General features: G+C 37.7%; 2 protein-coding genes across 3 annotated transcripts in view; both read right to left on the reverse strand.

The window, feature by feature from the left end:
* Positions 1-17,283, reverse strand: part of LOC132201615 (voltage-dependent calcium channel type A subunit alpha-1-like) — a gene marked incomplete at its 3' end in the record, with an annotated part of 44,321 nt that extends 27,038 nt beyond the window's left edge. The window contains exon 1 of the mRNA XM_059627914.1: positions 17,110-17,283. The remainder of the gene's footprint in view (positions 1-17,109) is intronic.
* Positions 17,284-21,353: 4,070 nt separating this feature from the next.
* On the reverse strand, positions 21,354-26,598 carry LOC132201001 (histone-lysine N-methyltransferase EHMT2). 2 transcript variants are annotated; one of them, XM_059626853.1, is made up of 14 exons: positions 26,440-26,598; positions 25,336-25,987; positions 25,085-25,197; positions 24,892-25,026; positions 24,669-24,836; positions 24,412-24,608; positions 23,944-24,352; positions 23,644-23,822; positions 23,432-23,590; positions 23,170-23,379; positions 22,969-23,113; positions 22,629-22,912; positions 22,287-22,541; positions 21,354-22,011 (listed from the first exon to the last, which is right to left on the reverse strand). In XM_059626853.1, exons 2-14 carry the CDS (start codon positions 25,973-25,975, stop codon positions 21,837-21,839), a joined length of 3,069 nt encoding a protein of 1,022 aa, XP_059482836.1. In that variant the 5' UTR covers positions 25,976-25,987; positions 26,440-26,598; the 3' UTR covers positions 21,354-21,836. The 2 variants fall into 2 exon arrangements, with proteins under 2 accessions (XP_059482836.1, XP_059482835.1); XM_059626852.1 differs by having other exon boundaries at positions 25,085-25,209.
* Between the last annotated feature and the right edge of the window lie 659 nt (positions 26,599-27,257).

The following is a 27,257-nucleotide window of genomic DNA, read 5'->3' on the forward strand; positions in this document are numbered from 1 at the left end:
AACTTTGATCAAACTGTTGGATCAAACTTTGATCAAACTGTTGGATCCAACTTTGATCAAACTGTTTGACCCAACTTTGAGCAAACTGTTGGATCCAACTTTGATCAAACTGTTTGACCCAACTTTGATCAAACTGTTGGATCAAACTTTGATCAAACTGTTGGATCCAACTTTGATCAAACTGTTGGATCAAACTTTGATCAAACTGTTGGATCAAACTTTGATCAAACTGTTGGATCCAACTTTGATCAAACTGTTTGACCCAACTTTGATCAAACTGTTTGATCCAACTTTGATCCAACTGTTGGATCCAACTTTGATCAAACTGTTTGACCCAACTGTTTGACCCAACTTTGGTCAAACTGTTGGATCAAACTTTGATCAAACTGTTGGATCAAACTTTGATCAAACTGTTGGATCCAACTTTGATCAAATTGTTGGATCCAACTTTGATCAAACTGTTTGACCCAACTTTGAGCAAACTGTTGGATCCAACTTTGATCAAACTGTTGGATCAAACTTTGATCAAACTGTTGGATCCAACTTTGATCAAACTGTTTGACCCAACTTTGAGCAAACTGTTGGATCAAACTTTGATCAAACTGTTTGACCCAACTTTGATCAAACTGTTGGATCAAACTTTGATCAATTTGTTGGATCCAACTTTGATCAAACTGTTGGATCAAACTTTGATCAAACTGTTGGATCCAACTTTGATCAAACTGTTTGACCCAACTTTGATCAAACTGTTGGATCAAACTTTGATCAAACTGTTGGATCAAACTTTGATCAAACTGTTTGATCCAACTTTGATCCAACTGTTGGATCCAACTTTGATCAAACTGTTGGATCCAACTTTGATCAAATTGTTGGATCCAACTTTGATCAAACTGTTTGACCCAACTTTGAGCAAACTGTTGGATCCAACTTTGATCAAACTGTTGGATCAAACTTTGATCAAACTGTTGGATCCAACTTTGATCAAACTGTTTGACCCAACTTTGAGCAAACTGTTGGATCCAACTTTGATCAAACTGTTTGACCCAACTTTGATCAAACTGTTGGATCAAACTTTGATCAAACTGTTGGATCCAACTTTGATCAAACTGTTGGATCAAACTTTGATCAAACTGTTGGATCAAACTTTGATCAAACTGTTTGACCCAACTTTGATCAAACTGTTGGATCAAACTTTGATCAAACTGTTGGATCAAACTTTGATCAAACTGTTTGATCCAACTTTGATCCAACTGTTGGATCCAACTTTGATCAAACTGTTGGATCAAACTTTGATCAAACTGTTGGATCCAACTTTGATCAAACTGTTTGACCCAACTTTGATCAAACTGTTGGATCAAACTTTGATCAAACTGTTGGATCAAACTTTGATCAAACTGTTTGATCCAACTTTGATCCAACTGTTGGATCAAACTTTGATCAAACTGTTGGATCAAACTTTGATCAAACTGTTGGATCAAACTTTGATCAAACTGTTTGACCCAACTTTGGTCAAACTGTTGGATCAAACTTTGATCAAACTGTTTGATTTTGATAAAAAAAGCGGAGTGTGTGTGTTTTTACCAGCGAGCATTGCATTGCATTGTACGTGCAGGTGCAGGCACTTCTCTTTCCTTCTGCAGCAGCATCAACCACACATCCCCATCTCCAAATCAGCACACCACCAGCTGATAAAAGCAGCAAAGGTACCGGGGCAAAGGCCATTGGCCTCGCTCGGTGTATTGGTAAGGCAATTCGAATTACGTTTTGTTTTTGCCTGTTAAATCCACGGGGACTGCTGTTCGTTTTTGCCCCTCTATTTTGGGCAAAGTGACGTGCGAGACCCGCAGACCTTTGCCATATAATTCAGCTGCTGAATATTAAATACGCGTCGGAGGTGCAGACACAAGTTCGATTTTACCTTTCCCAAGGGATGCTGTGGCAACAACACGGACGAGAAACAGCTTCATTAGTTGGCAAAGGAAACGGATTTTCCGGCACAGGAGACGAGAAACACAAAAAAAAACCATTTCACATGAATATGACGTGCGCGGGCTGCTCTGCCATTTGCATTTCGCCCCGTACATGCATATTTCTACATAATTAACCTTTTACTTTTGTCCTCCTCTCGCTCTAACGAGATGTAAAAAAATGAAAATAAGCACGAGTTTGTCGAGTTTCCAGAATTCCGGCGCATTATAATCAGGGCCATTGCGTCGCAGGTCACGAAAGCAATCAACCCTGCGCGCACTCTTGTTTTGCATGTGTGGGGTGCGGATTTTTTCCCACTCGCGCGCGAAATGGCGAAAGTTTTCAGACTTCTGAATAATAATGCGCACAATTTTCCACACGAACCCTTTCAAGTGCGCATTTAGTAATTAGAATGCTGAAACTCGCAGAAACTCACATCAAACTCCAGCTCTTGTAAATACACAGCACCAAACAACGAGAATCAAACAACTTGACGAGCGAGCAACCCCGTGCAACCCTTGCGAGAGAGCGCGCATACATACTTGTATTTTCGGAAAGCAATTTTTTTTCAAAGCCTGGATTTGTATTTTTCAAGTCTGTGTTTCATAAACTGCAACAATAATTGATTAATAAATTATGTTTATTTTTTTGGCACATTTATATTAAAATTTAACCGTTTAAAATATATTTGAACCAATGTAGGTAAGTTTGATAGATGTTGTTTAGCTAAACTGCGGGAGAACCGAAATTCTAACCTAGCTTAAGCTTTGTGGGCTGGCGGTCAAAAATAATTTTAAAATGTGGTTGTAGATTTGTTTTAAATTTGCTTTTCTTTGCAAATTTATACCCATTTAAACTAAATTCTTAACCTTTATTCATTTGCTTTAATCATAAATATAAGTTTTTGTCCTAAAATTTATCATGAAAAAATACTATCCTTCCCACTAATTTATTGAAATATAAAATGATTAAATTTAATGATTTTATCAAAGTTCATTAATAAGATGGGATTATTAAAATTATTATTTATTCTACTCAAGTCATACAAAAAAATTGAAATTGGAAAAATGAGCAGAAAGAATAGGATAAAAACGATAAAAACTATATATTTATAAATAGTTAAATTAATTTACATTTGCTTTTGGACACAAGAATCAAGACAAACAATGTCACCATAATGGAACTGATTATTAAGTATGAACACCTTAGTTGACTTATTTAAAAAAAAAAAAAAATGAAACGTACTTTTATAAACAACAAAACAACCAAGTAACTTTTTGGTCTATTGCTGAACAATGTCGAGAGTTTTCAGAGTATGCCGTGTTCGTATTCAACAGGTCCTCGAAGTGGTGGTTGTTCGCTGTCGCACATATTGGTAACACACATAGTGCACGATTAAGGGCGAGAGACGCGCGTCATCCGTTTTCCGCCAATTTGCCATCGTTGCGAAAAAAAGGGGAACTATAACTGCTCGCATCTGGCCTTAACAATCGCGTTATCAGGGCCGCTCCCTTTTTTACACGCAGGGATTTTTTCAGAGGGGTTGAAAGGGCCTCTATAAATATTCCGTTTGCCAGAGAGATATGAGAGAGATGAATACAGGTCAAGCAGAAAACTTGAAGTGTGCGTTTTTGGACTTCTTTTTTCCTCGTCGCGTGCACAGGACATTTTTAATGCACCACTCTGGCCCGATACACAATAACTAAGGGATTACATTTTTGTGCTCAGAACGGGCAGGTGAGATTTTACGTCGCCATAAATCATCGTCTCGGCAGGTGTGGCAGCCCCTGGGCGTTTTTCATTTGCGAGAGAACGACAATCTTGTAAGAAAATAAACTGATCAGCCGACGTTTTCGCGTGGGCGGACGCGGGCTTATATATATACTGACAAGTAAAAAAGTTCATCTCGCACGCGCAGTGTTATTATTTTCACTTTTTTGGCGTCACCATTCGAGGCGGAAAATTTTATAAATAAAATATACCACCTGCTGCAAAGTGTCGGAAAGAATTCCCGGGAGAAATGCGTCCTTATCTCTATTTTTACCTTTCACAGAACTGATAACTCTGCGCTATCACAGGCGCTTATCTTTCCCAACTTTGCAAATGTTTTGTCTGTTGCGTGGTGCTGGTCTTTAACATTCAATCATAGTTTATTTCTCCTCCTTTTTACTACTAATAAAATTCCAAACTTTTTCCTCCCATTTGTATAAATAAATTTAATTATTCTTCCATAATGACTGTTTGCTTGTGTATTCTTTTTGCTAATGCAAATAATTATTTTGTTTACGGAACTAGAATGCATTAATCTTGATTTAAATAAGTTTTGAATCAGAATTTTAAATTCAATTTTCTCTCTGGAGAAATAGTTGCTCATCAGGCACTCGTTTTATTTCAAACAAAATTGCCATTAGCAAATTTAATTAATTAATTCCCTCAAAACAAATCCAAAAAGGTTTTATCAATGGTATTTTTGGAGAGAATTGAAAAAAGTATTTTCTATTTCGATCAACTTGCCAAGGATCTTGAGCTCTATTTGATGCAAAACCAATTAAAAATTAAAACCAACAGACATTTTGTCTTCATTCTCACTTTGATTCAACTTATTCAATTAGATTTAAATTTAATGTAATTTTTCTAAGAATTTAAACAAATATCACAATAAATACAATAAAGTATTTATCAATGAAAACTAAATTAAAATTTTGCATATTTTTTTATGAAATATTGAAACTAATTTAATTAATTAATATGCTAAACACTTTTAGCTTGAGCGTAATCTAAGTATTACAAAGTTAGTTCGCAACTCTGTTCGAAAGCCAGTTGACTTCACGTCTTTGTTTCTGGCATCATGAATTTGCTTCAAAGACAATAATTGTCCTGAACTGCAAAGTGATCGGAATTGCGTCCGCCTGCCTGACTGCCGAGCTTGCAAACAATGCAACTATGAGCCATCGAAGGGTTTCGAAGCCGATCGGGCCCATTCGCGTGTAATTAACTGAGTGAGGGTTGAGGGTTGGCAAGGGGATGAATCAAAGGGCAGCAGTCACTTTCATTCGGCCGTCCGCATGTGGCGCGTGATAATGAATTAAACCGTCGGTGTCGACGCAGCGGCTAATCTACGCAAAACACTCGCACACACCCAGATGAATTGTCGCCCTGCTTATCAACTCACAACCCTTTGTCTCTACATCCAGTTTGTTTTCTGAAGATTAATCATCGCATCAGACTTGTTATGTCGGCGTTAATGGAGACGTTGTTGGTCGCTCTGGAGCACGGATTAGTTTTTCAAAACGCGCGCGGACAGCCACCTGTCCACGGCATTAATCGATTCAAAGTGAAATCGGCTTTGGCAAATCGCGTCAAGCGTTTTGCAAATATTAATGCGAGGATTTTCAGAAATCAAATGGTGTCACGTTTCTGAATAACAGGATTACGCTTAGGGATTTGCTTATGGAAATGTGTTGAATTGTAAAGCATCACACGTTTTTCCTGGACTATTCTATTTCTCAAATTTATGGAATCTGAAACTTGTTGTTGAATTTAATTTTCCTCGCTGGGTTTAATTTCCTCGTAGAAAAAAGGATTTTGCAGAAAAATTAAATAGTTGAGCTTTCCATTCTTTTTGTCTGTTTTCATCCAGAAAAATTTTTATATTTAGGTGATCACCCAAATAACATAACATTAAAATAATATATAATTTATCCAAACTGGATATTGTATGTATTTCAAAATTGCATAATACTTATTATATGAGTGTGGCTTTTAAAATTCGCTATATTTTTTTACTATAGTCTTTTAAGCAAGATTTTTGAACTTTGTTTTAATCAACTACTTCACGGAAATCTATCATGTAATTTGGCAAAAAGAAATATTTTTCCACTTATTTTTTTTGTTTTATAAATTCCTTTTTGATTTTACGCAATTCAAATTAAGCAACGTGTCTCAGAAAAACTCATGTGTTGAAATAAGATAACAATAAATCGCATAAATCAATAGCGTCACACACAAGCAGTAACAGTCAAGTTACTTTCGATCTCATGCCAGAAAGAATTTGATCAAAATTTGAGCAGCTTTTCCGCTGGAGGCGCATAATTGAAACCCGAGTCGTGAAGATCCCCAGCGAGGGCGCCGGGGATCGAAAGAATGAAAATAAATGCCATCACGGAGCGAAAAGTTTTGAAAACTCGCTGCTTTCTCCATAATAAAGCAGCAGCTCACGGTGCGTCTCACGTTTATGCTATTCCCTCGTAAATTAACATGGCAACTCGTCGGCGAGCTCATTAAAAGTTGCACGCAGCACATCAGGGTCGCGCGTTCTCTTTTTTCAATTTCTTGCTCGCGATTTAATGAAAAGTGGGCACTCGAGGACGCACACACACCGGCAACACCATTTCTCTCCCCTCGCACACTCCGTCCATCTCGAGGAGAGCGGCCGGCGTGCACTCGCGCTTAATGTTTGCGATTCAACTCATGTGTGCACTACATGCTCCAGACAACTACTTTTTACGACCCGTCCATCCACTGTGGTCACGCGATTGCGATGAACGTCAAAGCTCTTCTTGCAATCACAATTTTGCAACTTTGATTTGATCAGAATAAAAAGTTTTAAATGCCTTTTCTCACAAATATGCCTTGATTTGTAGTTACAATTCGCCAATTTTTTTCCTACAATAGAATGTCAAAAAATCGAAAAAAGTGAAAATCTTTTTCTAATGCTCAAATTATTTACACTTTGATTTTTTTTAAATTTAAAAAAGCTTAAAATTAGTTAGGTAAAAATATATTTTAAATTATGCATGATGATGATGTGATTAATAATAAAAACTCATGAACCAATCATTAATTTTAATTATTAACTTCCGAAGTTGCAAATAAATAAACTCGCTAAGATCGGCGCGCGTGTCTTGAAGTGTATCGAACAAAATTTAGCCGACAAGCAGTGTCTGTAAGTAGCACGTAGGGCACAAAAGTGTGTTTGTCGCTGCTCGGTGGGCTTAAAAAAAGCAGCCGGCTTTTTGCTAGCGTGTGTGTTTGCCGCGCTGCTGTCAATCTGTCCGTCCGTGCGCACCCCTCGGCCAAGCCGCCTCATCCCTGATGTGCCAATGGCCCTTGTGCTCTCGCCTGACCTTCCAAAGCCGCCACGGCAAGTATCTCTCGATCGGGAAGCAACGGCACCCTACCCACCCACCCACCATCCCACCACCTCCAACCGACCACCCAACACCGCCTTGTTAAGCTTTAAAGTGATGAGAGAATCATCGATTAGCTTCAACCAACTTAGACTTACTAACTGTATTTATTTGCAAAGTGCAAAATCCCATAAGGTGCAGTTCTGTTCTATTTATATTGCAAACTATTTTCAGGCTTTGATTTTTTGTTTGTTATTATTTAAAAGGGTTTATGACTGCAGTTTTCAAAACTACAACAATACAAAAGGAATTGGTAATTTTAATTATTTCTCTCTTCTCTTATTTGAAGTTTTTAATTTGAATATTATTGCCTAAAATTGTATTTCAACACTCGTAGAAAAATATCATAATCATGATAGAATTCATTTCATTTTTGTTAAATTTAAGTGTTTTTCTTAGTTAGATTGATCGTTGATCGTTTAAAGTAATCAAAATTAGCAGAAATTTAAAATTTAAAATTTTTACATCTAAATTTGTCATAAGAAGTAAAACTTTAAGCAAGAAAAGAATATTTTCAAGGTAAATCTAGCGTTGCATTTGCATTTTGAAACAAATCATACAAGTTTTTTGTCTTTTCCTGCCACAATTATTAATTTTGCTAATGACGTGCTTACTATTGAAACGCAGCACCGAATCAATTTTTTTTGCGACAGTGATTTTTTCACTTTCAATCTGTTTTGAAATCATTCACGAGTGAATAAAGCGCAAGACCTTTGTTTACCCTGGCGAAATTTCTTAATGACGAACTACCAGCGCTCAGTCTTTTGCTGAAAAATCGTTTTCGCTCTCGTTTTTGTTTGTTTCGAGTTGGTGCGTGGGACGGAGGCAAAGAATGAAAGAAAGAGTTTTTACTGCGAAAGAGGGACCTCTCGTCAGAAAGCCCTCGCTCGCGAGCTTTTAAGTTTATTAAAAGGCCGTGCGTTTTCGTGCGAGAAGGTTGCCCTGCTGACAGGATTGCCGGGCACTGGCCACCGGCTGAGCATCGACATCTAAAAAGGGAAAAGAGGTGCGCGCACTGAAAGAGAGAGGACAGGTGGTTGCTCATTCGAAATGAGCCCATCAAACGCGGAAGCCCTTCTGCGGCTAATTTGATTTTGAGCACTGAACAAACTCAATGGCACAGGTGGAGATAAGCCTGCTAAACAAATTATAAATTATTCGCAAGAAAAATTTAGTTAAATTTAATAATTCTTAAAGGATAACTAAGAATATTTTTTTCTGGTTGATATTTTATTGGATCATGGAAAATTTCTGAGACACATATGAGAACAACAAATATTTATATGTACATAGATTATTACAAAAAGTGCCAAACTTCTAAAAATTATTTTTATGAAAAAAAATATTTTTTTTCTTTTGCTACGTTTATGCAGCTCTTTAATTCATGAATAAAAAAATTGCAGTAGTCAGACTATTTTATTTGTAATTAACACGTTATCACTTATTTTTCTCAATTTAATCAATTAATATCAAAGCTTGAAAACAGTGAAATACTGCAGAACATAAATTTACTTTAAAATTAACATATTATTTTCATCTAAAAAATCTACACAAAGTTTAATAATTAAATGCTGTGATCTGCTTCGGTGTTTTAATCATAATATAGCTCAATAAATTTCCGGCTCTCAATAAATTTTCTATTCTATAATTAAATCACAAGTTTATGTCTCTTGGAACTAATTTATGAAATTCCGTCGTCAATCTTGGATTTAATAAAATTATTTGATGAGAATTAGTTGGAAATTCCAATTATTGCGCATGATTGGTTGATAATGAATTTCGCTCCAGATTGCAGCGGGAGGCAAAACTTTCCCCTAATAAAAGAAGGCCAACTTTTGAATTCCAACTCCAAAAGGCGAAAGAGAGACGGACTTTTTTAATATACCAATTTGGATTTGTTAGAGGGAAATGAAATCCAATGCGCGTAATCTAAAAAGCCTAATTATTTGTTGAACAGAAAGAAACTTTTTGATATAAGCTGGGAGGCTGTTCATCATTTGGGACTGCTTTAATTTGATTATTTAATTTGTCAATTTAATTTGACGCTGCTGACACACCAGAGACGTCAACTTTTCTCCTCCAAAGTACATAATTACCCGGAGCCAGCGGTGAAAAGTTCGCTCTCGCAGCAAACAACTGCAAAGTGTCGACGTTCCTTCAAAGCTCTCAAGCCAAATGAGCCGCGCGCTTGTTACTTATTCATTTGGTTCACCTGCGCCGCGCGGCTCCGTGTTGCGCCGCTTTAGGGTTAAAAAAAAAATGGACCCAGGTGGCCCATCTGGTGGCGAGTAATGCCCCCGAATCGGCTCACTTATCATGTCCAAGCATAATTCGACCACATAGAAAGGACGAAAAGAGAGAGAGAGAGAGAGAGGCAACTTCCGTTATAACTAATGAGGACACCAAACTAACAAAGTGCGCTTTTCTCTCTGTAAGTTTGTGATACTCCACTGGTATTACTTTAGTAGAGCCAGATTTTCAAGTTATTTATGTTGGAATTTTTTAAATCGCAATAGAATATAAAAAAAATGTTGAATATTGAAATCTAGAACTGATTTTGTGCAAAACATATGAGCAAAAATTACAGCAACAATCTTTTTGTTTACAGAAATTATGTAAATAGAGGGAAATCCAAAACAAATTTATAATGTGATTGTAGTTTTCTGTTCTTTTTATTATTATTATTTAATTACAAGCACTCCTGGTCTTTTAAATTACTTTTTTTATTCTTCTACAATCTGAAAATAAACCATATTGTATTGATTGAAAGATGAAAATTTCTAATTTTTTATTTCAGTTGTGAAAGCGGCTCAAAGTAAGTTAATGAAATTGCTCTGGCCGAATTCATTGCCCTTAATGAATTTTCCAGACGTCAGTATGATTCGTGACGTTTTTGTTTTAATAATTAAATTATTAAGTGAACACATTTTTATCACTTTATTCAATGTGAATATTCCAAACTAATTAACTAAATGAACTTTTAAGCTCTGCAGAATTTTTTATGCGTAGTTAAATTTATTTCACTTCAAATTGGCGACGCACCTTGTCTTTTTCCCTCGCTTTATTTTCCCGTCGCAATTCTCGCGCTCTCCCATCAAGATACCGCGACGACAGCGAATCGCGAAAGTGCGCTCGTCGATTTCGCAGACCGTCGGAAGCGGCGTCAACTGATAAATTTCCCACTTTGCGTAACGAGAGCAGGGAATTTCACCCCCGAACGTGACGATAGGGGTTGCTCGATCAGGCCGGGAAGGAAAGTATTAAAATTCCGCAGACACGCTTGCCGAGTTAATTCGATCAAGCTGCTCTCATAAATCCACGGGCTCTGGTATCGACAAGAGCCGCCGTTTTAATATTTCAGCGAAAAGCAGGTGCACGAGTTTTAAACTTCTCGAGAATTTTTTACTGCAAACGTACAGTTGCGAGTGAGCAGAAGTTTGCTTCCAGCAGTGGCAAATGAATTTTCGGCTCGGCTTTTATAACAAGGCCGGCTGGCTTAAACGGCTTTGACGAAATTTTCGCTCGTCGGCGCTGCTTTGCCAGAGTGTGTGTAACTTTTGATGTTTGCCCCGTCAAGTTGAGAGTCAAGGAGAGAGAGAACTGTAGTTGTGCTTACACCTCTGCGCCTCTCTCTAGTCGTGTATAATTTTCAGAGAGCAAAGGGGCTCAGCACAAATGACGGCCGTTGTTGCAACGCGAACGACAATTTGCGTTAATTAGTGGCTATGAATGGGTCGGTCGCGTCTTTGAAGTTGTGCGTCTTGACTCGTCTCTCTCCGTTTGACGCGCAACCTTTGCAGCCGTTAAGATAAAGAGACGCAAATAATGAGGATGCGTGACTTTTGCGCGTATAATTGCTTCCGGTGAGCTGCTCTAATTTACCTTGGCCGTTCGAGCGAACGGACAAACTCTTTGACCGCACTTTGCTTTTGTCATGAAAAGGTTACAAAAACAAAAGAAAGAAAATTAAAAATGCTATTAAAAGATGATATTTTTGCTTACTTGCCGATAGAATATATAGCAATCAATTGATCACAAGTTATATTTTTCCATAAAGAAATAAAAATATTAGCGCTAAGTGTTCAACCCCCCCTCCCCTCTTAAGGTAAGAGAGGTCTTCTAATATTATGATGAAAATTGGTTTAGTTTGTTTTGGAAATTTCAATTATCCCAACACGCTTCAGCTTGGGAATTCTGTCCCTTGATTATTAAAAGTTTATTATAAAAGGGAATTATAATTTAATAATTTGAAACTATCAGTTGAAAATCTAATTACAAAATAAAAACTATAAATAAGCACTTTGTAATGTAAATAATGTGTTAAAATAATCTGATATATTTTAAACACAGTTAGCTTTTGTGCTTTTGAAATTTCAAATAACTCCCTGATCTATGTAATATTAATTTTATTGCTTCTCTTTTCTCTAACAGTTAAGTCTAAAATAAATTAAACACTTCAAAGTAATTTACTAATTTAAAGCATATAATTGGAAAAAATTAGAATCTGCTTGTTTTTTAAATAAATATTTGACAAAAAATAAAAAGACAAAATTTGGTGGTGCCTTCAACACTATCATTAAAGGACACAGGCTGACAAGACATTGCATTGGCATGAAGCAAAAAAAAATAAATAAATTGATGTCGTTTTTGACTCACGGCGCGGCTCCGAATCTACGATTTCACAGGCCATCTCGTCGTTCCGAGAAAAAGTGATAGAAAACATCCAAAGAATAGTCGTCAAACATTGCAACTGTCAGGAATTCACAGGCAACATCTCAACAACACGTTCACAATAGGACGACTCCATCTCTTCAGACGAGCAGAAGGAGAGAATAAAGAAGATATGCAACCGGTTGTGTTTGAATGCGCGGCAAGCGGCCTATCAACAAAAGAGGTAGGCGCTCTTCTTGGAAGCAAGAAGGAAGTCTGACACTTCGACTGCAGAAATTTCCAGGAAAAAATGATATAAAAATTTTCTTGCGAGAAAGTGCAAAAATATTTTGATTTGCTTCAGAAGATTCTGCCTTTCTTTACTGATGCAGGTACATTTCAAATTTTACTAAATATATAGTGTAGTAATTTTTTTAGAAAAAACTATTCATATCATAATTTTAAGATAATTTTTGACTAGAGTAAAATTGTATTTACGTTAAAAGTGAAGAAACACACAGTCAGAGTTAATAGAAAACTTTTATAGCTTTTTAATGCCAAGTTTCAATTACTAAAAAACTACTCGATCAATTCTGACATTCTCAAAAGTGACTAGTGCATCCGGTGTGCGCTAGAAAGGTGTCATTTGCCGCGATCAAACATAATCACAGAGCAAGTTCGGTTGACTTTGAGAAACACCCCCGCCAGCATCTTGACACGAAAGTGCAGCTCTCACAAAAAGCGGTGGCGGCGGCGGGCGTGTCAGTCAGCAGTCATGATCAAAAGCAGTTGCACCTCTGGCAGGCAGGCAGGCAGGCTGAATTATGATTGTTTTCAGCCAAGAGTCTCATTAGCTTTCTCTCTCGAGCAAGGGGCGAGCCAATCGCCAGTCCACATCTCTCACTCGCGCGCGCGTTGCATGCCGGACGGTCAGAGAAAAGAAAAGGGATCAGAACGTTTACGAAAACCCACTTCGGTCCGAAATTCATTTCAAGCCAACCCGTTTTTTTATAACATAGCCCTTGAAACGTAAATTATTTTGTTCCCATGAATATTAAACCATTTTCTTTGTTTTTGTTAAATATTATCTCAAATTTACTGGTTATTTTGGTTTTCCCTTCAATTCAGGAATGAAAAAGCTACTGAATTATTTGAAGAATGATTCATTTTGAAGCTACATCAGTGTTATGAAGAGTCCAGTTGCACACAAAGTTTAAATTTTCATATTATTATCTCGGCAAATAAAAATCAAAACGTTGAAAAAAATCAATCAAAATTAATGTTTCTATCATTTCCAGACTTAAATTGATAATAAGTAATTGTAGAAGAATGAAGAAAAAAATTGAAAAAAAAAACACTCGAGATTGATTAAAAAATTTCGAATTAAATTGGGTGACCCCCACATTATACACACCGGGCAGGTGCATTCGATGCTGATTTTATCACCGAATTCAAAACACAGAGAGGGTGTATAATGAGATCCATCCACTGGGGCACTGCACGCTTGCTTTTATTCCACCGAGCGAGCGTTGGTCTGGCTTGTTCGCTATAATCCTCACTTTAGTCTGATGATAATTAAACTCGCACGCCAGACAGCACACCGAGAGTCATCATTTTTATTTAACCCAAGCTCAGCCTATAATTAATTATCGAATTTTATCTGCTACCTACCCAGCAGTGGTGCGGAGCGGCGCTTCGTCTTGAGCCTCCGCCGAGGGCCCCATTGTGCACACAGAGTCGATTCGCGCCCCACAGATATGTGCCACTCGCGCTCTCTCACTCCATAATAATGCTAATGCCCAGCGAGTGGCGCGGCCGGCCGCACGAATCTATGGGGTTTCGCCTGATGATAATTGCATACAAGAGTAATTTGGCTTCGAAAGTCGCATTTAATTTGAAAATGAAGCCAAGCAACATTTCAAGCGGCTTTTGCATTTATTTTTTTGTTATTCCGCTTTGTGTGGTGGGAGGGGTGAACGCGAGTCTCACTCTTGTGCATGTTAATTTTGGGCGGCGTAATTTAGTTGGAAATTTCAACACTTTCTTCCCCATTGTTTGAGAGACATTGAATCAGAAGCGCGGCGTTTTCCCTTCTTTGAAATTTTGGCACATCTGGGGAGTAAGACATTATATTACACATTATATTACACAATGCCTTATTAAGTTTAGCAAGGAATTATGTAACTTTGCTAACTTAGTCTGTTGCACGAGCTTTCAACGATTAATTATTTGCTTCAAAATGGATAACAATATAAGACTGCTAGTAAAACATAATTAATTAAGAAATTCATATTAGATTAAAAAATTATCCAGAGTTCTTTAAGTATTAGTTTTCTTAGCATAGAATTTAAAAAAACTTCAAAAATGGCTTCTTATAAAATTCTTGATCTATTTCTAAATTTATTTTATTTAAAGAAGATGATTTAGTATTCTAACCAAAATTAAAAATAATAAGCTAAAACAAATGTTCATCCAAAAATCCAAATCCCATTTTTTAATTAGTGGGGATCAGACTACAAAATGAAATTTCAGAGGAGAAAAAAAAATATTAAATTATGTTGTTCAACATTATTATCTTGTATTTCACCCATACTTTTTTAATAGTTTAGAATCGCATGTTTTTTTCAATAACTTAAATTGTCAAGAAAAGGTAAGAATCCATACAGTAATTCAATTGCTAGGAGTCAAATTTATTTTAGCACTTGCATTTTTTTTTAATAAGTTAGCGATACAAACTCCCCTGAGAAAATAATAAATTTGCTTCCATTGGCATACTCATACTATTTTGTAAATGTAAAATCTTTGGCAAGTTAAGTTCTGATTTCGCAAACATAAACTCAACGTTTTCTATAGCAAAAAAGAATCTGCAAGCAATCATATTTTACTAGCCAATTTGTACTGCGGCCGAAAACCAATAAAAGTGATTGCCTATTATTTGTGAAAATATTTTGCTTATTGTTAGAAGAAAGCGATCTGTTCGTTTTTGACGACCAATCAAAATCCACTCGCCCAGCGTCGGAGGTGGTGAATTTACTTGCAGACTGCAATGAATAATTCATATAGGTGCTTGTCAAAAAGTACTCACACTCAGTGTATAAACAACATGCTGAGAGAAAGCCGAGGACATAAATCTTTTCGAGCACTTCTTTATTTTCTCTCGTCGGCACGTCTTCGCATGTCTCAATAAAAAGGCGCAAAAGCAGAGAGAGCTTGGCCGGCGAATAACAAATCAGCAAAGTACATAAATCTCGGCGGCGTACATCAAATCCCTCATCCAAGACGAGACGGATGGATGGACCGTTTGTGCTTTTGCTGGAAAAAAGTAATCAGCCGGCGATCTGGTTATTGCGTCATAAACAAAACCATGATCGGCGGTACATATGTATAATATTTTTAGTCGCTCTCATCTCGGGAAAAATCTTTTTTCGCACACTTTTGATGTCGTCGTCTTTTTCTCTTTCTCACTTCGGCGGACAAAGTGAATTCTCATTTCAATCGCAGTGACGACAGAAATGAGTCTTTTGAAATGGAAGTTTTCGTCACACGCAAGTTTTTGTGTGATTAACGATTGCCGAATTTCATTTCCAAGTACGACCGTCAGTGTTTTTCTCGCTGGAGGCTTAAGACGCCACCCTGCCCTCGGGCTTATCCCTGCGCACCAAACTGACACAAACAAACAGAGCGAGGCGTTATTTTATTATTCTCGAACGCGCGCGGCCACGGGTAAATACCGTGAGTGTACAAAAGAGCTGCAGAAACCAAATAAGCGCCGCAAAACAGGTCTTTTGTACAGTGTGCACTCTAACACCACTTTTCCAGACGAAAGACCATGGCCGGTAAACAAATAAGAAAAAACGGCTGTGGAAAATAACGATAATCCTTTTCCCACCTTGGATGATTGCAAAAAATCTGACCTTTCACCCATTCAACCACCAAATTGGGTGTAAAACATAACGTATCAGTTCGATTAATCACAAAATGTTTTTTACTTAAAAAACAAAACTGTTTCAATAAATTGTAAGCGCCAAAGAAATGAAAATCTATATATTAATTTAAAGTAATCAATATTTAATAATTAGTATATTTTATATTATTATACAAAAATATTTTCATAATTTTTTTTATAATAAATTTGTTTTTTTCCCAAGAAGTCCAGAATTATTTTACTTGTAAATTGTGTTCAATAGCATCACTACAAGCAAAAAGAAGTTTTTTTTTATTTATGTCATTTTCATTCCAGAGTTGTAATTTTAAGCGTGAGTTATAAGTCTTGCGAAATATGTTTTGACTTGCAATCTGTGGAGAGTGATTCATTTACACAACGGACATTCAAGTTGTAAGTATGGCAGGGTGAATCAGATTAGGGAGTCAAGTCATTGCCCATTCAAACGGTTCTCTTCCGTGTGGGCAGGAAGGGTCTGCGCCAAGCTTTGTTTGGTTTGAAATAACTTTCAGCAATTTTACGCAGCATTAGCCAGGGCTTTTCACTAACAATCCATTAGTAAGTACACAACAGTAAACTGCATTGCGGTAATTTAAAAAGAAAAAAATATTATTTCTGGTCTACACGAGTTTCTTTCCAAATCAATGTATTAATTAAAATAATATTCGCTTTTGTATAAAAAGACACTTTAGAGTTTAAATTTAAACTGAATTGGAATTTTGAATTGGAAACTCACAAAAAATGTGGTGGAATTAATTTAATAGGTCTTTACAACTTCCATATTTAAAGAATTGAATCATTGAAAGGAACTCTATGTAGATATCTTTAATTAAAATAAAAATCTTAAAATGTAATTGACTTGAATTTTTTATTTTTAATGAATAAAATATTTTTTATGGTAAGCTCAATTGAGTACAACTTTCAACTTCAGTTGTTCCAAAATAAGGAATTAATTATTCCTTTGAAGAGCTATTTCTACAAAATGCACACTCGGAGCATTCTACTGAAATAGGGAGATGCTAAATTATTTGTACCAAAAGGAATTTGGCGGGTTGAGAGTGAAATTCTGTAAGTTTTCCGCGAACATGCCACGTTGCATGTGCCCGAGCATGGAGTGCCGAAAACACGGGCGGAAGAAAACAAAAGTAAACCGCCGCAAGACATGCATGCTCACTAACAAACCCCCTATCGAATTAATTAGATATTCTGATCAGGCAGGCACTCCTGTGTACGCCGCCGCAGCAATAATTAGTCAGCGAAATTCGCGGGCTGGCAATTACAGCGTGTAGCGAAACTTGATCACGGCGATACATCATGGGGGATTATTTGCAGGGGCCCAACACACAGACGCAAACTCACCGGCAGCAGCAGCAGCGGGACTAAAATGTTGTTGCTCCGGAGGCCTCCATGCAAATAAATCACTCGCGCACTTACTCTCCCGAAAGGGTTAAAAAAGAAACGAAATCTCGGGGGCGCCGCGAGCCGCGGGCGGCGCCGCAGCAACTTTGTTCATCCTCGAGCGGGCGCACGACTAATGAGTGGAGGGTGCGAGCACGCACTGCTCCATCCCTTCTGCACTTTGCTTGCGTTCGTTTCGTTCGTTCGCCCCGCGACGCGATAACAGGTGGGTGCTGCGAGCAGCGGCGCCGCTGCGCTCTCTGCCTGTGCGTTTCTCTGCCACCGCCGGCAAGTAATCTCCCTCCGACCCTCCCTCCGGCTATCTCGTCACAATGCAACTTGGCAAAAGTGCACAAAACGAACGAATTTTTTATCGTCACGTTTGTGTGGTTTTTGGGGGTAAAAGGCCATTATTTTATTTTTATTTTTAGAAACAAATTTGGTCCCTTGGAAATTATTGTAATTTTCTATATTTAAATTTTTTTTCTCAAATTGTCAGTGATTTTGAAAGTTTTCAAAAATTCATTAATACTTCTTGTTTCTCCTTTGACGAAATATATCAATAATCTCTCACCAAAATTAAGTAACACGTGATTTTTCATTATGGTAATTATTCACAGCGATCATTGGATTCATAATGAACTTATTAATTACCATAACACTCTAATAAAAATAACTAGAGGATTTGTTACTTGATAATTGTCAGACTTTTTGAAGCAAAATTAACAGTGGTTCAAAGTTTTTGTAATTTTTTAAACCTTGATTTAATAAAAAAAAAAAACGAAACCTTTTTTTAATTGAAATAATTTTTTCCGTTAATTACTAAATGTTTGCGCATGTAAATAACTTTTGCTAGAAAAAGAAAAAAATATCAACTCTCTCTCTCTCTCTTCATATGTATTTTAAGTCCTGTTTTAATTGATTACAATCAGCATAAAACGGATGTTTTTGTTTTATGTAATTCTTCAAGAAGTTATCATGATGGACACTTAATAAAATAAAATTTATTTTTTCTATCTGGAAAATCTGATTGATGATTGATGATAAAAAAAGATGATAGTGGTGAACGGTGGAGGGAATTTCATTACAGCAAACGTGATTTGTGCGCGACTGATTGATTTCAGAGGCTTGCTTTTCGCACAACCCTGCTTGATATATCTGTGGAACGCAATCAATTTCTCGTGCGGATTAATTAGCTGCCTCTTGTTTTCTCTCTGCGTGCGATTAGTAGCAGCGTTTTATCCTGCTCTGGCAGAAACAAAGAAAAGGACCTTCTTTCTCCGAAATGGAGAGACCAACCGTCGTAGGTATATGGATGGATCGTTGTCTCGAAAGATGGCACGCTTCGATGACTGGCTTGGTCTTTTATTGTTCTTGTCGGGCTTCAAACATCTTCTCCAAGATGACAGTGGCGGCACCGAGATTCCAAGAACCTGCATGGCCGAATTTAATATCTGGAGGCAAAGTAAGTAAATTAAAATTTTAATTTTTGCAAGAGCAAGATAAAAAAAAAGTTTGTCGAAAATAAAATATTATTTACATTGAAACGTTTTTCTTTTTAATTGTTTGTGATGAATAAATTAGTTTTATATTTTAAAAATAAATTCTTACGTTATATTTTCTCATTCTTAAATATATATTTACAAGTAAAAAATCGTCAAAACGATTTATTTGTAGGAGTTTTGCATAATTAATTTTAAAAAAATAAATAAAATAATTTTCAGAGACTGAATAATTTTTTTACTTAAATCTGTTTGATGATATTGGTTAATATTGATGTAAAATTTATGATCAAATTTAATTTCGTTTGTTTCATCCCTCTACAAATTCAAAACCGGGACACTGCATATTTTACAAGAAAAGGAAACCATTATAGGGAACATTATTATTATTTGATCAGAAAAATTATTTCCAATAAATCACTTTTTCCGCATTCCGCCACTGCTGGCCTCAAATATTAACAAGCGGAAAAAGATGGATCGGTGAGCCCTTCCTGCGTTGTGCACCCTCTCGTCGGTGGTGAACGCAGCAGCTCAAAAAGCCCTTGACTCTCTTTCTAATAAATTTTACGAGTTTCCTGAGCAGGTTTCCTGGATTTCGTTATATTATTAGCGGCAAATGGAACAGTCCCTCGCCGCGCGCGGCCCAAGTGAAAGATAGAGCGCTGCGCCGAGCCTGCCAATCGCGCCGATGAAATGACGGTAACTAAGCAACCAACCCTCAAGTGACGTGCACCAACTTTTCATACCTACAATACCACACAACACACATCAACCTTGCATTATATGGGCATTACACACACCCGCCTGCACTCCAGCCTTCAATAAAAAATAAATATAAATGAAAAGCATCACAGTTGCATTGAATTGATCAAGGTTTTATTTGCATTTTTTTTTAATAAACTTTTTGTGATTTGCTGAGCCTGACACACTTTTTCTTTACACTCATTCGATTACAGAAAAAGCCTTGTTCATATTCAAGATTACTTTTCCTTAACACACACGGTTCTGCATAGAAAGCCAACGGAGAGTGCTTTATGAATTATTTATCACTCTACCAAGCAAAACGTCGTCTTTTGACAATTCTGATTGACATTTCCAACGAGGGGGAAAACGTTCCGCGAAATTGTGACCGACTGCGTGGGCGCGAGTAATATATTTCTGTTCTTTATTTGAGGAACGAGCCGAATGAAATGAAAATCTTAACAGTTCTCATTTTTAACACCGACTGACCACAGTGTGATTAAATCTACCTTTTGGTTAAATAAGTAAACTTGATGATCAAATTTCCCTTTGTATATATTTTTTAAGATTTTAAGAAAAATAATCTTTTTATCACCTTAATTTTGCCAAAAATATTTTGTAAAATAAAAACAAAATCTTTTCTACGAGGCTCACTGTGGCGGATAGGTTTTTTTATTTCCAAAGTTTTAGCAAGAATTTTGCTAAAACTTTGGAAATAAATAAACCTATAAACACATTCATGAACTTCCACTTAGTTATTATTATTTATTCTTCTCGGTCAATGAAAATTCACGGTAGATTTTTTATAATTCATTGGCAAACATTAAATTGCACATAAAAAGTACACAATATAAAACTATTGCGGAAATCATACATTTTCGATCTGTTGCTTGAAAATAGGAATTGAAATTCATGATCTAATTTTTTGTTACACATTCACTATTTTCCTTTCCTAACCCTAATTTTTAAACTTCCTCATCACCTATATTTTTATCATCTCTAATGGAGGCATGAAGTTAAAAAAAAAATGCTTGATACTCCTGATGAGTGATGACTTTTACACGTGTACTTTGTTTTCGAGGCACGCGCTTGTGTACAATCGCACCCCGCTGATTTTCCGGGCTACTTTTCCAAAAATAGCACAGCTCCCTCTTGCTTCGGCCCCGGCCGATGGCGGATTGAATTGTGCAGCTTCCGACGCGATGGCTCTATACACGCGTCATTATATATATTTTATATATATCGCGGCTCACAGCTCATTTGCTGCGTCTTGGCAAACAGTCTCTGCGGCAGCACAGTGTCAAATCTGGGCACCAACTTCGTGTCATATCAGCAATCCGCAACCCTCCTCGGCTCATCAGCTGCTCCTTCAAGAGCCCTTTAAATGCTGCTTTAGTCATCAATGTGCATTCTACACCACGTCTCCTGCTGGCAAACTTTGCTTGTCCCCATCAACCCCATCCGTGCGAATGCGGTGGTTATCGAACCAAAATCATAAAATGCAATGCATAAAATATCACTTTTTAACCCCCCCCCCCCCCAATGCCAACATATTAAACGATTTATATCTTAATCACTTGCTAAATGTAAATGAATGCTTGGAAATGGATCCTAATTTTTCAGGAAAACAGTTTGCAAAAATTATGGATTTATTTTAATTAATTATTGCTATTATCATGAACAATTCAAAAGGTTTATCACATTTAATTAAGTTTTATTCAAATAATTGCTATTGTCAAGAAAAATTCCAGATTTGTTTTTATTTGATTTAAATATAATTTTAGATTTATCACATGCAACCCCCCCCCCAATATCTGAGAACTTACTATATAAATCTAATAATTCTCTTTTAATTTGATTTATTATCTTCCAGGTTTTTAACAGCAATTAAGCTAAGAACAAGGTCAAGAAAAAGTTTCATTAATTGTCATAATTAAATTTGTTTTAAAGGGCAAATATGCAATTGGAATGAAATTTTTATTATATACAGCAAGACGGTTCAACTTCATTTATTATTGCACAAAACCACAACAATTAAATCTCCGCAGCCCATTGCAGTGGTGCAGTTGTCAGCAATATATTCATCAACGATTTAACTTTCGGAGTTGTTCTTATACACTTAAAATTTATAATGCATTACATACTGGCAGTGATGTAGCAGAAAACTGGCTGAAATTCACACAGACACTTCACAAACACCACAGGGACTTTTGACAAAGAAACAACTTGTCACGCGTTATAATCATCTATTAGATTTAAAAAATTCCTCCCTCCATTGGCACAATATCAAAACATCAAACCTGTACGTCACAAGTAATATTTGCTTAGATAACATTCACAGGACAAAGCAAACAAGTATTTTGGAAAATTCTATCTATGGAGGTTCACAAGGAAATTTGAGATTGTGACAAATTATTTAACTAACTTCTAATCCCTATCTGAATTTCATTTTTGGTTCTCAACCTCAGCCAGCCTCCTAGCTTCGAGTTCCTCCACCTTCTGCTTGTACTTTTCCAATGTGTCCTCAATGGTCGCATCCGAGTACCGACAATTTTCACTGCCACAGGTGCAAGTGAAAGACTTGCATTTCACAATCCAGAACTTTTCCCCATAATCAAACCTTGAAAGAGAAATTCCGAGTTAAAATTTTGAAAGTTCCAGCCAGAATCAAAATTTCCCAAATTACTGAGGTGAATGAAAATGAAACAAAATCATTACAAGATGATAATTTAATTGAAAAATAAAAACCACCAAAAGGAAACTGTACAAAAAGTTCAAACTTCAGCTTTTGGCCAATAGTTCGAAGCAAAAACATGCACAACAGCGCAACACAATAAAAATGTGTTAATATTTCTACATAATCTATGAGATTATTTCTTTTTGAACTTTTCATACCCTAGTTCCTCATCAGCTGCGATATCTCGGTTTGCAAATAGTGCAATGCGCGGGAACTTCAGATCTTGATGGTCGATGAATACTTTGACAGGCATCAGGTTCGGAGTGCACATGTGGTTGATGAACCGTGCTATGTTTCCATACTTCCGGGCATCGATGCAGTAGGTTTCACCTTCACGATTGTCCAAATCAAAGAGGTACGAGTCATCTTCCCTACTGTCAGCCTCACAGTCTGTTATCACCTCTCCGATGTACCTGAAGAACACATTTTAATTAATAATGCTTCACAATTGGACCGTTTGTTTTGGAATATTGAATTTTTTTTTTTTTAAGAAAACTCACTCGCAAACATATGCTCCTTTGGGAATAGGCCTCAAAGTTCTGACGCCCCAGCCTTTGCCCTCTGTGCGGAAAAGTTGAAAGCGCACAGTCGGGCCATGCTGCACGACGCGGTTGTTACAAGTGACCTTGTTGCATGCGCAACCAACGTTGCACTCAAAAAGCAACGGCGGGTCTGCATAATTGAAGTCTGGCAGCAGCCGACCCTCTTCATCAAACCAGCATCGCAGACTGAAGTGCGCGCACAAGCAGTTTGCTGTGCTGCAAGTGTCTGTGCACCTGCAGGACTGAAAAATAGATTCAAAACAATAAGATTTAATAACAAGGTTTCAAATTAAATTACTTGGAGAGACGTGATTTTTCTATCAACGCGTATGTCAGATGTGAAGCAGTTTTCGGTAACATACAGAAAGTCTGCTGGTACCGCCTGGTCATCGACTCCGTTGATGACTTGAATGGGGTTGTTCTCTTTGCCCTTTGATATGTCGCTGAAATAATCAAAATAAAATTAATTTCAATTTCTAGCTGAAATTATTCTCCTTACTTAGATAATATTCGTTTGGTTCTTTCTTGGGTGTTTGCAAGTAGAGCTTGCAGTTGTACATTCATGTTGATTGCAGTCCAGCAGTCGGAGCCTTCAGTAGGACAACAGTCCAGAGGTCGGTCCCCATTTAAGTTTTTGGCGTCGACTTGGGCACCCCTTGCCAAAAGCAGGAGAACGACTTCGTAATTATCTTGCCGAGAGCCAATGTGCCTAAAATACATTTATTTACAAATATTTTATTAGATTTAAAATAATTCATTACAATGGTGTGTCTCCTTGAGCATTGGCAGCGTTGACGTTGCAGCCGCTGTTCAGCAACAACTCGCAGATATCGGCACTACCGGAAAATGTGGACCAGTGCAGGGCAATATTCTGCTCCGTGTCTCGAATAAGAGGATCAGCCTTCTTTGTAACTAAGTACCTGTTTGATTTTTTTTTAACATTGGGATCAAGATAATTATTTTAAAAACAAACTTCACAATGCCGAAGTGGCCGTGTTCGCAAGCCCAAACCAAAGCAGTCCAGCCTCCATCATCCTGAGCATCGAGGAGTGTTCTGGTGGATGTGGTATTTTGTTCTGTAAGGATCAAAGTGCAGGCTTCGTAGTTGCCATTCTTGGCAGCCAAGTGGAGAGCTGTCATGCCATCGGTGCCCTTTAAAGAAAAGCAGAATAAATGTAGAGAAAATTTCCTAAGTAAAAAATATTAATTAACAAGATTTTCAGTCTAGGTTTAGGATTCGTCACCTGTTTTAAAAGAAATTCAAATTGCTTACTTTGATAATGAGAGAGGCCCCAGCTTTAATCAGGTATTTCAAAACAGGATTGTGCTCTGTGATGACTGCCTGCATCAAAGGAGTCATTTGCTCACTGTCCATCACATCCAGCTGGGCTCCAGCCTGAACAAGAAGGTGGACCGTAGCCAGGTGACCCTTTTCTGCCGCAGCATGCAGGGCGGTCTTGTTTCCATTTTTGGTGAATACGTGGTTGAGATTGTGTCCGAAACTGAGAATGTTCAACACATACTCCGTGTCTCCATCGGCGGCAGCGTCGAACAGATGTTCTAATGTGTACTTTGCCTTGTCTAAAATGTTGGGAGGAGCTTCGGGCAAGACAAATGAAGATCTTGGCAAGAGATCCTTCTTCTCTCCTTTGCTGTCCGGGAAACTCATTTTGGCGGATTTACTAAGAATGAATTCAAACTTAGGTGTTTCAACAAAATTTATGAGGGACTAAGTTATTACTCTTTGCGTAATTGTCTCTGGTGAGGCAAGAAAACAGGTTTCTTTGGCATTTTCATTTCCAACCTGACGTCAAAAGTTGGACTCATAGAACCGCAGTGAGGGCAAAGGCCCTCCTTTCCTCCGCTGCCAATGGGAAGCTGGCAGTTTCGGTGGAAGTGGTGGACTTTTCCATTAAACTCGCATTGAACAAATCGTCCCTGAAATTATAAAAAAAGTAAAAAATCAATTATGGACACAAAAAATTGTCATTGAATTACTTGTGAACAAAATATTCCACAACCGGGACAGCAATTGTGCAGGGAGAGACGGTAGGCGTGGCTCTCACAAAGGAGCATGTAGGGAACCTTCGCTGAAGGTCTTCGCAGTCTGGTGGTTGATGCAAGTTTGCAGCAACCGACCAACGTTTCGTCAACACTTTCAACAGCCTAAAGTTCAGCAAAATTAATTTTTTATATAAATTAATTCTAAAAAAAAATGTACCTGACAATACAGTTCCTTGGAACCAGAAGTGTCTTCTCCATCGGAAGTCTGCACAGGCTCAACAGAGCAAATAGACGCTCGGGGGCCCTTGCGGGTGCGGCAGAAACACATGACACGGTTCATTGCAGCGTTAGCCTGAAAATACAAATTTCAATTAATATCTAGTTGGCTCCAGATAATTAAAAATCCACACATTTGGATCTGAGCCGGATTTTGCTTTGGATGGATTTCCACTGTCCGAGGAAGAGTCTCCTAAGACGGGAGAGGTCCGAGCTGTCCTTCGTAGCCTCTTTCGAGCGTCCGAATCTGGAGATGCAACTGAAATATACATTTGAAATAAAATAAAGGCTTTTTCTTGAAATTTTTTCCTTCCAAAATTCATAATTTGGGCAATTCATCAAATTCTTCATTATATCAATTTTAAATCTAAAAATTACAACAAACCTTCTTGAGATTCATCCTCCTCAATGCGCCTCTTATTATCCAAAGAGGAGGGTGTTCCCGGAGGAATACTTTGCTTGGCCGTAGGAATATCCTCCTCATTTTTTACTGAACTGACACTCTCGTTGTCTTCCGACTCAATCTGCTCCTCTTTGACCTTGTCCAGGGATGCGGACGAAATGTCCGAAGCAGCGCTGGACACACTTTCAGCCACTCTGGCCTTCTTCTTGGGCATCGAGGGCGACAACGCTGGCGGCGGCGACTTGACAGGCACGGTGGGCGTTTTCTTTTTCAACACTTGCTGCGTCGGCCGGACGTTGCTTTTGCTAGTACCGGAAGTGCTGCCGCTACTGCTGCTGGGCGGTGTGGACAGGAAGGACTTTTCCTTCCTGGCGATGGCCGACTGCAAGATCGAGCCGCCCGAGCCCTTTTGGTTTGACCGCCTCGTCGACCTCTTCAGCTCGGTGCTCTCGGCCGCCTCGTCCCCGGACTTGCTCTGGCTGCGCAGGGAGCGTCGTCCGGCAGGGTCCGAGTCCTCCAGACCTTCAGCCGACTCGGCCTCCCCAGCACGGTTGAACTGGTTCTTCATTGCACCCAAAAGTTGGCTCATCAGGGCCTTGCCTTTGCCACCTTTCTCCTCCATTTGGCGACAAATCTAGACAAGAATTAGAAAGTTTGCAGATTAATATTAAACGAAAATTTAAAAACATATAAAAAGGTTAAGCACTTGCAAGATTGAAAAAAAATCTGGTTGTGATTTTAAAAGTTACATACGTATACATTATTATATTCTTTTTGTATCTTTTGGATTGAAAAATAAAAACAAAATTCCAAAAGATTAAATTGTTTTGACCAGAGTGAGGAGTTTTCAGGATCAATTTTCAAAACTTGAGCCCTCTCTAATGTAACAATGAAAAAATTAAGCCTCAAGGGATGCGCAAAACAGAAGGGAGATGGACAGAAGTGACCAACACATTAAAATTCGGGAACCAATAACTCTTTCGAAAAATCAAGCTTTTCAGTATTAAGCACGGTGTTGAGGCTTCATCTGGAATCAGCATTGTGATCTTAGGGAGCCCTTTTGACAATTATAAACAGGTCTCTTACCAGAATTTAATCACAAACAGCATCCGCATCCCTGCATTTTGTCTTCAATCTTCTTGCAGTCGCGTTTGTTGCGCAGGACAGCTGGGTGCTGCTGCTTTTTCCACCAGCCAGCGTTGGCAGCGTTTGCGATTGCGCGTTCGCGGCGTTTCTTGCGGCCCACGAGCCGAACCTGCGGCGGGAATTGCCGAAAGCGACAATCGGATACAACCAAAGAAGAGAGGCGGGCGCTCTTTTATTCCTGTATTATGGAAACGTTTAAAATTTAATTTACATGATGCAAGCAGGAAAAGTAGATAAAAATCTTTAATTTTTTCGGCCCTTTAATATTTTATTATTAAAGAATGTGGAATATGGATGAAGAGCGAGGGCTGATTGTTTTTTCACTTTTTTTTGGTCTGAAGTTCGCCAATATGTTTTTGTAGTGGTTAAATTTTTGCAAATTTATTTGTATCCCAAATATTTATTTTAAACCAAAATTGAAACGACAAAAAATCCTCCAATGTTAGTTCAGCTGTGGACGAATCTGAGGACAAAAACAAGGCCGCAACATACAGCTGAATTTCCGGCATTTTTGCATCCTCTGGAAAAATTAAAAATAATAGCCTTGAAAATAAATGGCCGCTGGAAACTAATTAAAATTTAGATCATATTTTCATTTTTATTAATTTCTTGCGTTTCTTTATCCCAAAGAAATTTAGAATTACTTTTCTGCAGCTGAAATTATTTTTTTGTTGTAAAAATAAATTTTTACAATTGATAAAAACAAACATATATTATCATTTTTACTTGAAATTGATTAGATCAAAAACTCTCTGCTG

This window comes from Neocloeon triangulifer, unplaced genomic scaffold, assembly GCF_031216515.1.
Source record: "Neocloeon triangulifer isolate White Clay Creek 2 clone unplaced genomic scaffold, ASM3121651v1 ptg000014l, whole genome shotgun sequence".
Taxonomy (NCBI): Eukaryota; Metazoa; Arthropoda; class Insecta; order Ephemeroptera; family Baetidae; genus Neocloeon; species Neocloeon triangulifer.

Excerpts from the sequence above, each read along its gene's own strand:
- LOC132201001 (XM_059626852.1), bottom strand. The coding sequence starts at position 25,975 with ATGGAGGAGAAAGGTGGCAAAGGCAAGGCCCTGATGAGCCAACTTTTG. Across the intron at positions 25,027-25,084 it reads AATCCGGCTCAGATCCAAAT|GCTAACGCTGCAATGAACCG; the intron begins GTGTGGATTTTT and ends TTGTATTTTCAG. Across the intron at positions 23,380-23,431 it reads GCTCAAGGAGACACACCATT|GCACATTGGCTCTCGGCAAG; the intron begins GTAATGAATTAT and ends AATGTATTTTAG.